Source organism: Limulus polyphemus, unplaced genomic scaffold (genome assembly GCF_000517525.1).
Source record: "Limulus polyphemus unplaced genomic scaffold, Limulus_polyphemus-2.1.2 Scaffold958, whole genome shotgun sequence".
NCBI classification, from domain to species: domain Eukaryota; kingdom Metazoa; phylum Arthropoda; class Merostomata; order Xiphosura; family Limulidae; genus Limulus; species Limulus polyphemus.
In genome coordinates this window covers 121,959-136,230 of record NW_013666568.1, presented here as the reverse complement: position 1 = coordinate 136,230, position 14,272 = coordinate 121,959, and the positions used below count along the sequence as shown (strand labels likewise).

At 30.4% G+C, this 14,272-nt stretch overlaps 1 protein-coding gene across 2 annotated transcripts in view; it reads right to left on the bottom strand.

Annotated features, from left to right (window-relative positions):
* Window positions 1-13,278, bottom strand: part of LOC106461433 (triple functional domain protein-like) — a 202,341-nt gene extending 189,063 nt beyond the window's left edge. For both annotated transcript variants that reach the window (XM_022388406.1, XM_022388407.1), the window contains exon 1: window positions 13,154-13,278. In XM_022388406.1, the coding sequence (XP_022244114.1) occupies window positions 13,154-13,220 (67 nt within the window). In that variant the 5' untranslated portion in view covers window positions 13,221-13,278. The remainder of the gene's footprint in view (window positions 1-13,153) is intronic.
* Between the last annotated feature and the right edge of the window lie 994 nt (window positions 13,279-14,272).

Genomic DNA, 14,272 nt, shown 5'->3' with positions numbered 1-14,272 from the left:
ACTATAGTATGTGGCGAGGAACTAAACTATAGTATGTGGCGAGGAACTAAACTATAGTATGTGGCAAAGAAATCAACTATAGTATGGGGCGAGGAACTAAACTATAGTATGGGGCGAGGAACTAAACTACAGTATGGGGCGAGGAACTAAACTACAGTATGGGGCGAGGAACTAAACTACAGTATGGGGCGAGGAACTAAACTACAGTATGGAGCGAGGAACTAAACTATGGTATAACAATAATCTAGTATGGAGCAAAGGTAACTAATCTCTGGTACTGAGTGACAGTGACTTATCTGTATGATGGAATTATATTAACTAATGAATAGCATGAAGCGACAGTAACTAATCTCTAGTATGGAGCAACAGTAATTATTCTAAGTGAAGAACTTATCTCTACTATGGACTGACAATAATTAAACTGTATGGAAGTAATAGTAAATAATCTGTAATATGATATAATTTTCACTAAAAAAAAAGAACCTTGAAAGTAGATTACAAAGTCTTCATATATTTATAAATAACATATACTGTATGAATGGTAACAGAAGTCCAAGGATTACTTTTCCTAAAATTTACTGACTACAAAAAATTGACTGTTTTAAAATTGTATACAAAAAATTAATAAAATATGACTATAGCTCTAAGCCTACAGTAAAAAAACAACATGGGGTAACATTAAGTCTTTGTAACAATACATTCATGATAGTTCAGACTCCCTGTGAAATAGATATAGCAACACAGACTATTGGAATATATTATGTAATTTGAGCTAATTAAACATTTAAACATCAACTTAAATAAACCATGTAAATACATAATGCAACAAAAATAAATGTTGTACAATTTGAACAAATTAAAAGAATAATAATATGAAAACCTTGCTCTTTTAAATCAACCAACAGGCTGTTATAATTTGATGTACAATCACACTACTATAAAACATTAGTAATTTGCATTCATATGGATGTTTGTTATACTAAGCATAATACAGCAGTATACATTATACAACTATGCATGTACATCAAGTCCAATTTTAGTTACCATTTTATAACAATCACCAAAAGCTGGCAGTACATACAGATTTTGCAAGCGTATAGTAACGAAGTCATCAAATCAACCATCCATACATTTAACCCTTCCATATCAACAAAAGCATTGTACTAAACATTACTTATTTTCAAATCTGTTTAACAAAACAAAGTGTCCATATTATGTAATAAATTGTTTTAGATACTAAGTAAAACAGATAACTTGTTTCTAAAATTAAAACTTAACTATATTTACATGACTACTTGCTTTACTAATATTATATATCTTTACACTGCCATATTTCTACAAATCACAAGTAAAATTTTCCTAGTGTATAGTAAAATCAACACTGAAAGGAAGCATCAGCTACCTCCTACACTATAAAGAGTGCACATGTAGCCTATATTTTTTGGAATATATACAGGTTATACAGTTTGCAAAGATCTTTGTATTGGTGTTACCATATGCTTCTGTAACTATTAAATACAGGTTAAAATTTACATACTTATATAAAATAGTTTAATAAAACCTTGTACACTAAGCAAAATATTTATACCTATGTGTTAGTTTTATCAAGGATGAAAAGTTTTGGTATACATTTATCTTCATATAATCCATTTACAGAGTAAAATTTGCATTAATTTTCAAATTTTGATTTGTTTATTTACATATACACTAGTGTATTTAAAAAACTAGGACTTTTTGAACGACTGAAATTTTTTAAGTCTAGTTTTATATATTTTATTAAACAGTGAAAGATATATTACATGTAATCCTTAATAAAACTACAAAATTAGCTACTTTTTCATTTAGGTGACCTTCCTAATTCCATCTCATACAACTAAGAGGCAGCTTTTACATTTAACGACCCAATGTGAAAACTGAAAATATTAGAACCCTAAGCACCATGAACTCACACTCATACACTAAATGTTCCAGTAAGCAAAAAATTCAGTAACTTAATCTCTACTGGTAACACTATACATCACCAGGTGGTTTGCAGAAGTTTTTTAATCAGATATACTAGAATATCAGATATACAGACCTAGAGCTTAGAAAATACAGATTGATAAACATAGTTGCAACAATGTTAAACTGAATTTTCAAAGACACTTTATCATAAATTACTATTTAAATTGCTTTGAAATACTAAGCAGAAAATAGTGGAGAGATAGTGTGTCAATCAAAATCATAGCGTCTTAAGGATACTACGTAGATGATAACCTGAATAAACATCATATACTAAAACCCTAAAATCATAAGTAGAAAACAACCAAAGTAACATAGGCAAGAAAACCTGTTCACTGTAATACTATAAAAAAGCTTCAGGTACCAAATATACTATGTAATATGAAACAGAAAATTGTTTATTATTATATAGAGAATGTTTTCACTAGAAAACTTAAGTAAACTTAACATAATATTATCCACAATAATAATAAAATGTTTAGCAGGTAACACTAAGTAACACAGTAAAGAGATATCACTCATTACATTACTAAAAATGTTTCTATTACAAAACACTATGTAAGACAATAAAGAAATAATGTCCTTTATATGGTATTCATACAGTAAGGTTAAATTATGTACAGATATTTTGAGGAAGAGTAACAGGTTCTGAAACCATACCAATTTCTTTTATAGCAATGGTACAGCTAATAAGATGACAGAGTTGAAGCCAACAAAGACTCACAATTTCACAAATGTCCATCTACACTTCAATAACATTGACAGTTTTCAATCCTATTTGACAACATACATCAAGTTTCCTATTGCACCTTTAAAGGAATTGCAGTCTTTGATAACTCTCTCACTACAAACTCGGTCCTAGAGACTGACCTTGTAAACCATTTTGTGCTTGTTATAGTTTTCATACTATAACAGTAAGTGTATGTTCACAAAATTTTGCAGATTATCATTAAACATTACAAGGTTTTCATACACAAATTATCAGACATTTTTTTAATTAAGATTTATTATGTAATGATTTGCTCATGCATTCTTATTTTTGAATGTTGGATATCCAACATGCAAAGTAATTTTGATTTTAAGATTAAAAATATTTTTATGCATCAACCTAAGGGGTTCTGAAATGGGAACAACTCCAACAGAAGACCGTAAAGGTGAGAGAAGCAATTACCACAAGGTAAAAAAACCACAAAAGGCATGGCATCTCATAAAGTGAATATGATTACTGTAGGCTTAAGACAGGAAGTCCAAAGCAAAAGAGCACAGGTCCTGTAAGTGAGTGCTTCCCTGGAAGTTGATTGAGGTAATGACCATAGACATGTCTGAGTGGATCATCACAAGATGACTGGACACCCACGACCAAAAAAAGGGCAAGCTCAATAAGTCACAGTCATCTCCTGAAAGTTGATATGCAGAGATCACTCCTCACCCAGAAAAGAAGTGGTGTTGAACACTATCCCCAACTGGAGAGAGAGAGAGAGGCTTCAGTAGAAAGATACAAGTTGGGCCAGGGGTTAAGGGAAGTGATTTACCCAGAGACATTTTAGAGTGATCAGGCCTCCACAACAGAGATGTAGAGAGAAAGGTAAACACACAAAGGCAGATAAGGGAATGCAGGACACATTCCAAGGATCCTCCACAGCTCACTAAAGGTGATGTATGTGTGCATGACTGAGAGGAATCATCAAATGCAAGAGAGAGAGAGAAACACCTTGGATATCAAAATATCCATGGTGCAAATAAACAAGGGAGAGGGTTGAGCACACACCATGCAGGAGTTACCACCAGATGGGCATAAAACTGAGTGAGAATCAAAAAGGACTTAAGAAGTTAGACCAGCCAGCCTAGGCAAGAGGCCTCCCAAAGAAGAATGGAGGTAGCAATTGCTAATCTTGTCAAGATGGTGTCAGGAGAAGCCACCAACTGTATAATAACAGAAATAAAAGCCAAAAGATGCACGCACTGAGAAATAAAATACACGATCCAAGTAAAAACATAAGTGACCATATCTAGGCCAAAAGGAAGGGCACAGAACTGAAAGACATGGCCACTGAGGTCAAATCGGAAAAATGATAGGACACAAAACAAAGGGAAATGTGAAGGAAGGCATTTGAAATGTTTGGCTTGGTTAAACACAGCCCAAAAAAAAGGGCCCAATGCAGGCTGAGAAAGTCATCTATCTGGAATTGAGGAACAATGTGAAAGAGATTCAGAAACAAGTCAATGACAGGGTGCCAAAAGCCTAACTTCATGGAGATGACAAAAAAATAAAAATAAAAGCCCTGAGTAGGGTAGAAGACAGGTTTTGTAGCTCTTGTCACCAACAAAGAAGACACCACATCCTGAAGATGGTGAAGATGCAAAGTATCTATGGAAAAATGATAAAAAAGAAGACAATAATAAAAAAATAAAAAATAGTTCCTGTATGAAAGATGAAAAATGATTAGAAAGAACACTCAGAACCTCAAGATCACTGGAGAAGAAAAAATACAGGAGGGTATAATGAGAAGGTGAGCATAGATGGAACCAGAATCCAAAGATGAGTGTCACTGCTGAAAGCCATGACAGCTAACCATGTGTGTGTGTGTGTGTGTGTGTGTGTGTGTGTGTGTGTGTGTGTGTGTGTGTGTGTGTGGTCCTTTTGATCTTTCACATGCTAAGTGAAAAAACAATGCTGAAACTCATAAATTCTTCTGCCTCATAAGATGACAGATAAACTTAGTTAACTAGAAAAAATATACTCATTTCCCAGTTGTCTGGGTTTATAGACTACAGTCAGAGCTTACAGATTTTATATTTAACTGCAACCTCTTGATTAATAAATTGTTTTCAAATCATTTAAAAAAAAACCTTTCTATGCATGATATAATGTATTTTTTTAAACTTAACCTATCACTTAAACATAGTTCTCTGATGCATAGTAAAGCTTTACGTTTTTTATTTTCAGACCTCTCAAATTTCATCTTGCAGAGATACAATTAAGTAACACACAAGTTTGTGGATATGTTACACATTTGACATAAGAACTTCTGAGTGAAAATAAACAAAAGTATATAATAATAATATATCAGCCATACCATATAAGATATATCCAATTCCAACAAGGCCTTTTGCCCCAATACAAGACTCTTCAGGCCATCTGTGATATGACATAATAGTAGTGCTCAAGACACTACTTATATCATCAACTGCATGAACCATAACCATTGTTGGTGTGAAATGGATTAAGTAAACATATATTTCAACTGTATCAGTCTACTCAATTATATAATAAATGTTTATTCATTATCATACACAAACCTTTGGTGTGTTTGGTTACTATATAATGATCACTCTTTTATTTAGCTTCATTTTATTATTTTCAATCTTATTCAATTAGCATAGCATATCAAACCATAATGACATAATTAACAGTTGCAAAGAATGCCACTAACATATTGACTAAACTACAAAATAAATGGTTAGCAAATTAAAATAAGATACATATATAACAACCAAACTCATTTATAACGACAAGACTTCAAGAAAACACTTGAATATGAGTGGCATGAAACATTAAGTCTAGATCAACTTCACACAAAAAAGCAAGATTGTTTATACAGGAAGAAACTGATGAATACCTAGTGACATTACAACAGCACAGATTATCAAGCTATTGCTATGGTTTAAATGTGATGCATTACAGCCTAAATATTTCAGTATCAAACACTAAGTCAGATTTTATGGTATAATTTTAATTAGCAAGTTCAGTTGAGTTTTAATTCTGATAAAATATTTCAAATCAATCAATAACCTAGTATTAACCTTTTTGTTTTTTTAATAATAAGATAGAAGATCACACTGGGATAGTAATTATTGTAAAAAAAAGTATTTTTTAATATAAAAACTTAAGTTATATCGCTAGCTCGTTAAAAGTTTCTTCTCATTAATCATAAAAAAGTGCCCATAATCATACCAGCATGTTTCTTCAAATTATTACTAAATGCAGTTCTTAATTCCATCACCATCCATTACAATCTTCAATTTAATTATAAAAATAAAAAATACAATATAGCAAAAAAATAATTTGGTTGATAAATTTTACATGTTTTTAAAATGATGTTCATACCACAATTTATAAACAAGGACTCATCATGAAATCATATCTAAACTAAGAACACTTTTTTTATAGCCTACAATCAGTTGAACTGTCCAAGATTTAGGCCATGTCATAAATGTACAAGTGTTGACATATTTACTTCAACCCTTATTTTTATTCAGATGTAAAAACAAAGTTACTCCCATTAGCATTTAAATTACCCTCCAATAACTTGTATGAAATGCATATAAGAACTGGTCCTAACAAATCCTTCTTGTTATAAATGACCTTTCCTTTTCATATTATAAAGTGGCTTTCACTAAAAACAAAAGTTAAAACAAATTGTATTTAAAATGGACAAAAACATTTGTTTCAGGCTTATGAATGACAGCCTTTTGAATTGTAAAACTTTCTCAAAGCAGCTTAAGCTTGATCATCATAGAAAACACAGTAATAAATTTATTTTGACTTAACAACCCAAGCATTTTTTGAGGGTATACTTTCATTCAAGGGTGATTTGATAACCTACACAATTTTACCATTCTGAAGTCATGATGCCAACTGCTACATGTGGATTCAGTTTAATACATACAACAACCTAAAAAATTTTCTATAGCTATAACCTCATTGATTTTCATAAAAATATACTCTTGAAATCAATACTACTAGTCAACCATTCATCTCTTCCTACTGAAAACTACAAGTAAACCAGTACAATTAAGTTTTTCATAGCAATCTGCTCTTAAAAAAGACGATATTCATCAGTACTATTAGCCATTGTATGTCTGAAATAAGAACCATTAAATACTAAAAAGTTCATAAATGATAACTTTAGGAATTATCTTTAAAGGTTATGGAATAAATTTAAAATAATTTCTCCAACTATATGGTATTGGTTCTCACTGTACACGGGATGGGTGGCACCCAATCTAATCTGCTCTGGACATGCTGCAAGTCAGACTTATGCATAGTCTAGCATGACTGTGTTGTCACATCATGTAATAAGCTGGATTCACACAAATACAGGTCAAGCTTGTGTCTAGTCTAACATAATTTTTGTTATATTACTAATATCTCCATAGTAAGCCATATACAGTAGATTTAAGTGAAACTTTTAGACCTTATATTAAATAATTGTAGTTTTAAGCTGACAACTATAAGCATAATCAAAATATGACTCCTGCTTTAATTGCTCCCTCAAACCAATACAAAGCCAGTTAAAATGTGCATTATTTACATAGCTACATTCTAATAAACATTCTGGAATTACTGCTAGGTTTCAAATGCAAAAATTTACAGTTGAGAAAAAAAATTAATCTTATTTTTTTTTAATGGTGAATTGCTTTATGGTTTTAATGGCTTTCTGCTAGTGTAGAGAAAGATTTCATTTTGGTCAAAAATCGTAAGACAAAATTTAATCAAAGATTTAAAACTTTTTTAAATTTCACAATATTAGTATGATGTTCAGCATGTGATTATAATAAATTTCAATATCATAAGATCAAAAACAAATCTTTAGTTTACTTGAAATATTCATTGCAAGATTAATTCAATGATGCTAGTTTCCTGCTTGCAGTACAAAAAATACATACTTATATATATCCTGACTTAAGATCTACCAGGACAAATACGAGAGTCGGAACTTCAATTTTTGTTGTGTTAATTTTCAATGTATCATACATATAAGTATGCATGTTTAATTTCTATTTATCATACTGAATAAGTACATCCCCAAAAAATTAAACACTATGTATGGAACATCTACATAAGTAATATTATGCAATGCCAAATAATAATTCTTGTTGTAGTCTGTTGCCAATTGATCAATTTCTTCTTTTGTTCACTTTGATAATACGATAATACACATTATCAAATCCCATTGCATTTATTTCATGGATATTGTAACACACATACAATTTTACTAAATGCACTTTAAGTACTCTAACTGCTAAGAAAAAATGTTACTGTAAGTCAAGTTACATTGGTTCATAACTTCTTTAAAAACTTAGAAACTCTCACTACCTCCCTACCAAATCCAGGTTGCTAACACTACTTTACAGATCAACATAGTGTACACATACTTTCTTGTGTCACTAGTTTTTTTTGAGTAAAGCTGACCTAACACATCATGCCAAACAAACTTCAAACAAAACTGCTCAGTATTATAGTTTTTTAGAAACATAATAAATCCTTTCTATGATTTTAATCAGATATGTATTAAGCAAGCATCTGTATGTGTTTGTAAGAAAAACATTTTTTTAATAATTCATTGTATTTATTTTTTCAGATTATTATCTCAGTGGATACTGCTTACATTTGCTTCCAGTCTCAAGTACTTCATAACACAAAGTAACATAATATATACTTATCTACTGAAGTAGACACTTGAATTGCAATAATCAATAGAAGTGACAATGTTATCTATAAGCAGAAATTTGATGCCTCTCAAGAGGGCATGTTATCTATAATTATTTTATAAACAATTCTGATATTTTTCCTTGTGTGAAAAAGTAAAAAATTAACATCTATACCTCCACAATTGAAAAAGTTCTCTTATTAATTTATTATTATCTGTTAAACTTCACTGAGTTTTAGTGAATATAATTCTTATAAAAAATTGTTAAGCATTTTTATAATGAAAATGTACATAATTATGCCTGAAACATTAAATGTGAATAAATGTTGGTGATCAAAGAATAAATTTTCTGCAACTATGTTATGTGGCATCAATTAAAATATAAAGTTATTGCTGAAGCAAAAAAATAAAAACTTTTTGGTCTTGGGCAATAAATATTGTACATTTTAACTGGTTGATATTTAGATTTAAAGAATATTATTTATGTGAGGGAGGATAATGATTAAGGTAATTAATATCTCAAACTTCAATAAAACCTATAATGAAAAATTGTGTCTGTTCTAAATAAATCTGGATATGCAACAATGACTAAAAGTTTTAATATCAAGAAGGTCTCAAACCATCTACAACTGCAATGTATTACCAATTTTGAAACATTTTATGCTTTGCCCATAGTCTTTGTTTAATTAGGGAGGGGATTATAATGCATTTCAGATCACTCTTTTTCAAAACTCCTGATATAATAAGCAGATGGGTGATATATTTTGTCATCATTTTCTGTGCTCCGAACTTTGAAGAGGTGTATTTAAACAGAAAGTGGTGAAAGTTAACATTTTCCTTACCTAAATATATATTTTCAATAGATACACACCTCGAAACACAGAATAGCTCGATCAATCATGCATCTGCCTATGATATTTGCATGTCACTTACTAGTCTTAAGGTAACATTTACCTAAATATAATGTTTAATGCAAACTGCAGAAGGGTGACACAACATCCTTACAAAGTAACTTCTTTTAAGAAGTTGTGCTCAAAATAACTTCATTCTTAGATGAGTACATTAAGCTTTGAATAATATGCCAAGTACTTCCAGAGCCATGGTCCAGTAGGATGTACAAGAATTATATCAAGCAAAAATGAATAAAACTGTATAGTTCAAGCAAATTCTGCTATGCCTATCTCAAATACCCCACCTAAACTTATAATGTTCCATTATAACTGCTATGCACACCAACTTCCACCTATGCTTCAATATAAATACAAGGAAAAAGTATGAGTGACTATAATGTACTAATCAAACAAAAGGTTTAACAGTACAGGAAAGAAAAAAAGGCAAGTGCATCATTACAAAAGCTTCAGTTATAACGACATTACATCCAGACATATAAAATTAAATACTTTCTTCATAAGTTCCAATAATATCAAGCTTGAAGTTCCAATATAGAAACAAAATTTTACCACTTTTGTTTTTCCTAATTCATTGTCCCTCTCAATGAATCTGATCCTTGTACATGTACTTCATCTTGCATTGGCTCAAGCTTAGCTTTTAACTTGTAATTTTGCATGTTTGTTTTTCTATTAATTTAAGCTTAGCTTTACTATTGTTTTAAACTTTCAAAATTAACCATAATGTTTTTTCTTTTCCATGCTTAGTTTGGCGACACTAGTTGTTAGAAGTAATGATGAGGTACTGATGTAGAATTTATAGTGTAATAAATATTTTCAAAAGGCTCATAGAGAACTGTGGAGTTTACATGTACAACATATTTGTTAAAAGGAAAAGTTTGAGACTGTTTCATAGAGATATGCTTAATAAGTTGAGCATGAATGAAGCAGGTTAAGCACCAATATTACAGAATTAAGATGGAAACAATATCTATATTTGAAGTGTACTTATGAGGGAAGAGAAGGAAAATATAGGGTTTAATGTGGCATACAATGGGAAAAGGTTTATAGCTACATGTCCATGTGATAAAGTAAATATTGGTTAGCCACAGATATAGTAACTGTATTAAATAAATCTGAGTCTCTGGCTGTTGATCAATGTAGAGATGCATGCAGAAAGACTTGTGAAGCTTATATTTGTAAGATTTATTTTCAAGTATTATGAAAGATTTGTACATTTGTACAAAAAAGAAAAACAAAGAGAATTTTCTAACTAAGCAATAAAATTCAAGAAGGTTTATATAGTCAGTAAATTGGTAACAGGAACTAAAAACCATGATATTTTTGTAGTATGTGTCTCATATACTTTGTTAATAGAAGAACAAAAGTTATTAACCTTGTACAAAGAGCTACTGCATTTTGGAACTTTTAAGATGTAAATCTTCAACTAGCTTTTGCAGAACAGCCTAGAAAGACCAGTATGTCACGTTGTTAATCGTGAACAATACATTTTGGGCAGCGTAAACTGTTAGATCTGTGGAACAGTTCAGGCAGCATTACATGTCTGTTACAGGCTGCTTAAACTTAGTTTAATAGAAGCAAGAGAAAGATCAGAACTTGGACCTTAAAAGACACAAAACTCAAAAACTAATGGGACATTCATGATGTTAGAAAAACATGTAGGTTCAAGAAGTCTTGACAGAAATGAATAAAAACCTTATAACCCAAGCACTTTTGAAAGGTCCACCTTTCAAAAGCTCTAGGGTTATAGAGTTGTAATTCATTTCTAACAAAACTAATGGGATATTCTGATAGATATGTAGACGAAAACATGCTTACTTCTTTTAAACTCTACAAGTATAAACTTCAATTGCAGTTAACACGTTACATGTAATTGTCCTTACTGAGTTTTGTTTAAACAAAGATGTTGCTTTAGAATGTTTTCCATAAGAACCTATCAGTTTAACCTTTGTGCATGGTACATTATAAAAAGCTTTTTAAAACAGTTCATTATCCAAAAAGACACAAATGAAGTTAGTAAAATAATAATACTTTTTTGAAATATATTGAAACATTTTTAATTAAAAACTAGCTTTCAAGCTGCTTTTCTAAATGCCTCAAACATAATATATACTTAACACTCTTTTAAGTTCTCATAAGAATAAAAAATCTTATTTTGACCGTCCTTTAATGCTTAACCTTTGCCTTTCAATGGCTCTTTTAATCACATTTATCTCAGCAACATCCATTTCCAGTAATAAGAAAGCAGAGTATACTCTTGAAAGTTTAATATTTGTAACTTATTAACAATTAGCTTCTCTATTCATCCACTTAGAAAAATATTTTTGTTTAGAACACAAGGTTATAGAAGTCATTCATTTCTTCTCAGTAAACTTAATTAAATTAGTAATAAGTTACCCAGAGTTATTTAAGTTTTTTAGGACACCTTAGCTGATGGAATACGAGAGTTGTAATGTGTGCATATGATATAACATCACAATAATATTGATAATTTAAATCACATCATTCTTTACTGTCACAATATAGTTTCCAATAAGAAGTGTTTCATTAGCATTTCAACTATATTTGTCATAATATTGCACACTTCTGTTAATACATATTATGCTTCACTAACTTAAATATTCTACACCATAAAACTTTTTGTCTTATAAATGAATTATACCAATGGCATAATACCACCACCTTCTATATTATAACCCAAATGGTCTAAAGAACTCTCGTATTAAGCAAAATGCCCCAAGGACAATGAATTGTAACAAAGTATCCATATCAAGTCATTAACGAATGATATGGCTTAAATTATTATCAGTATTATTGTGATACCACATTGCAAACATATTACCATTTAAGCCTATTATTAAGGTCATTTTCCCAATATTTCTCCTCATGAAATTTCTGATCAACACAGAATATAACCTGGATTATACTTTTTAAACAAAAGTATTTATATAGATTAGAATCTTGAAACATTCATTAAGTTACCTTAATAACATGTGAATGAGAAAGGTAACAGTAAGTTACGTCTTATTTATTGAAACAATGAAGCAAAACACTAACAGCAAACTAAATGTACCCCTTTAACTCTGAACTACTGAACAAGTATATGGTGTAGAGCAGGCATTAACAGACATGTACTCGGAATAGAAATTTGAATTCAAATTAGACTAACAGTAGTAACACACCAAATCATCATGATAAAAGCCTTTCTGAAAGTTTACAAATTACAGATCCAGTAACCTCTAGATCTAACTAGTTATATTCTTAAATTCTTTCCTGGTTAGTTTTGTATTAACTTTTAATGTTAGACTTAGCACATAGTTTGAAGTAACCAAAAATGAATTAATAATAATTAATTGCATCAAGCTAAATTTTAGTTTAACTTTAAGCAAAACTTCAAAACACTGGTTTCTAAAAACTAAAGTTCTACAGTAATGTCAGTATTACTTTCCTAAACAAAAATTCCAATTTATACAAAGAAAACTAAATGTTGCATTAAATCTACAAGAGAAAAATACATAATTAATAAGATCAAGCACTATACATTACAATTCTTCCCGCTCTATTTTTAACCAGTTATTAATTAGTAGTTTCTTAAGCGAAACACTTTCGAATCTCGACTGAACTCGAGTACATCAAGTTAAGTTTGCGTTTTTAAGCCTAACTCATTCACAATGTCAGTCTAACACTCACAGAGCTATTGACATACGTTAAACTAAACATAATCCTGTACTAAAATTGTTCAACTAAAGTTTCCACGCTGAAAGCAGGCAAGAACATCGTTACAAAACACAAATACTTGGGCTGACTTACCAGATTTAAAATAAAATGTACCATCTTTATCACTTGTAACATCCGTTGTTAGTTCAGTTGCATTCATTTCGATGACATGAACTTGAAATACAATTCACCAACAAACATAACGGACGTCAACCCTCCTTCTCTTGTACATACCATCAGTGTTTAGGCCTTACACATAATGATTACACTGACATTTCATTGGTTGAAATTAACTTAGTCAGGCACTGTAATTTTTATTAAAAAATAAATAACTTTTATTTTTGTAAAGTTCAACATAATTGTTATATTTATTAATATTATTGTTATTAAAAATTTATAATCCTGACTAATAGAAATTGTATAGATTTAAATGCTCGGTATGGAACACTAGAAGTTACAACTAAATTTTGTAAGCAATCAAATCGCACAATGTGCTTAATAAAAATGAGCGACAGATAAAAACATTTTTAACCCCAGGATATTTAACACGAAGAAGTGTTATCTATCCATACTTGTTTTATTTTTAACTATGAGACTTCGAAACCGCTGTCCTTTAATCAGTTATAATGTCTTCATCGGATACAATGTATATCATAACTAATGACAAACACAGAACTCTGAGCTTATTAAAATCATAAAAAATAAGTAAAAAAAATAAGAAATAATTAAGTATTATTTTCAACTGTTTCACTGTTAATGATACCTGAGGTTTTATGAAAACTATATTATCATATTGATTTGAGTGAAACAATTCGTCTTTAATCTCTATCTTTTGTTGAGAGTGTATATGTTATAGTACTTTTTGGAAACCAGTAAAATAACAATATAAAGGAATTCTAAGTCTGCAGAGTTATAACGCTTAAAACCGGATTTCGATACCCATGGTGGGCAGAGTACAGACAGCCCAATGTGCAGCTTTGCGCTTCACTACAAACAAACAATACAAAGGAATTGTTATGAAAATTGTACACCAAATGTTTCTCGTTTGTCAATTTTATGTTAATATTCATGATATTAACTGCAGTTGTAAGTTGTTTAGATAACAGAATAAGTTAAATGCATAGTTGAAACCTTCTGTTACGCTTCCGTTCGTTAGTTAATTTTCCGTAAAAATTCTTACCGAAGAAACTTTACCGATACAAGTCCTTTCTT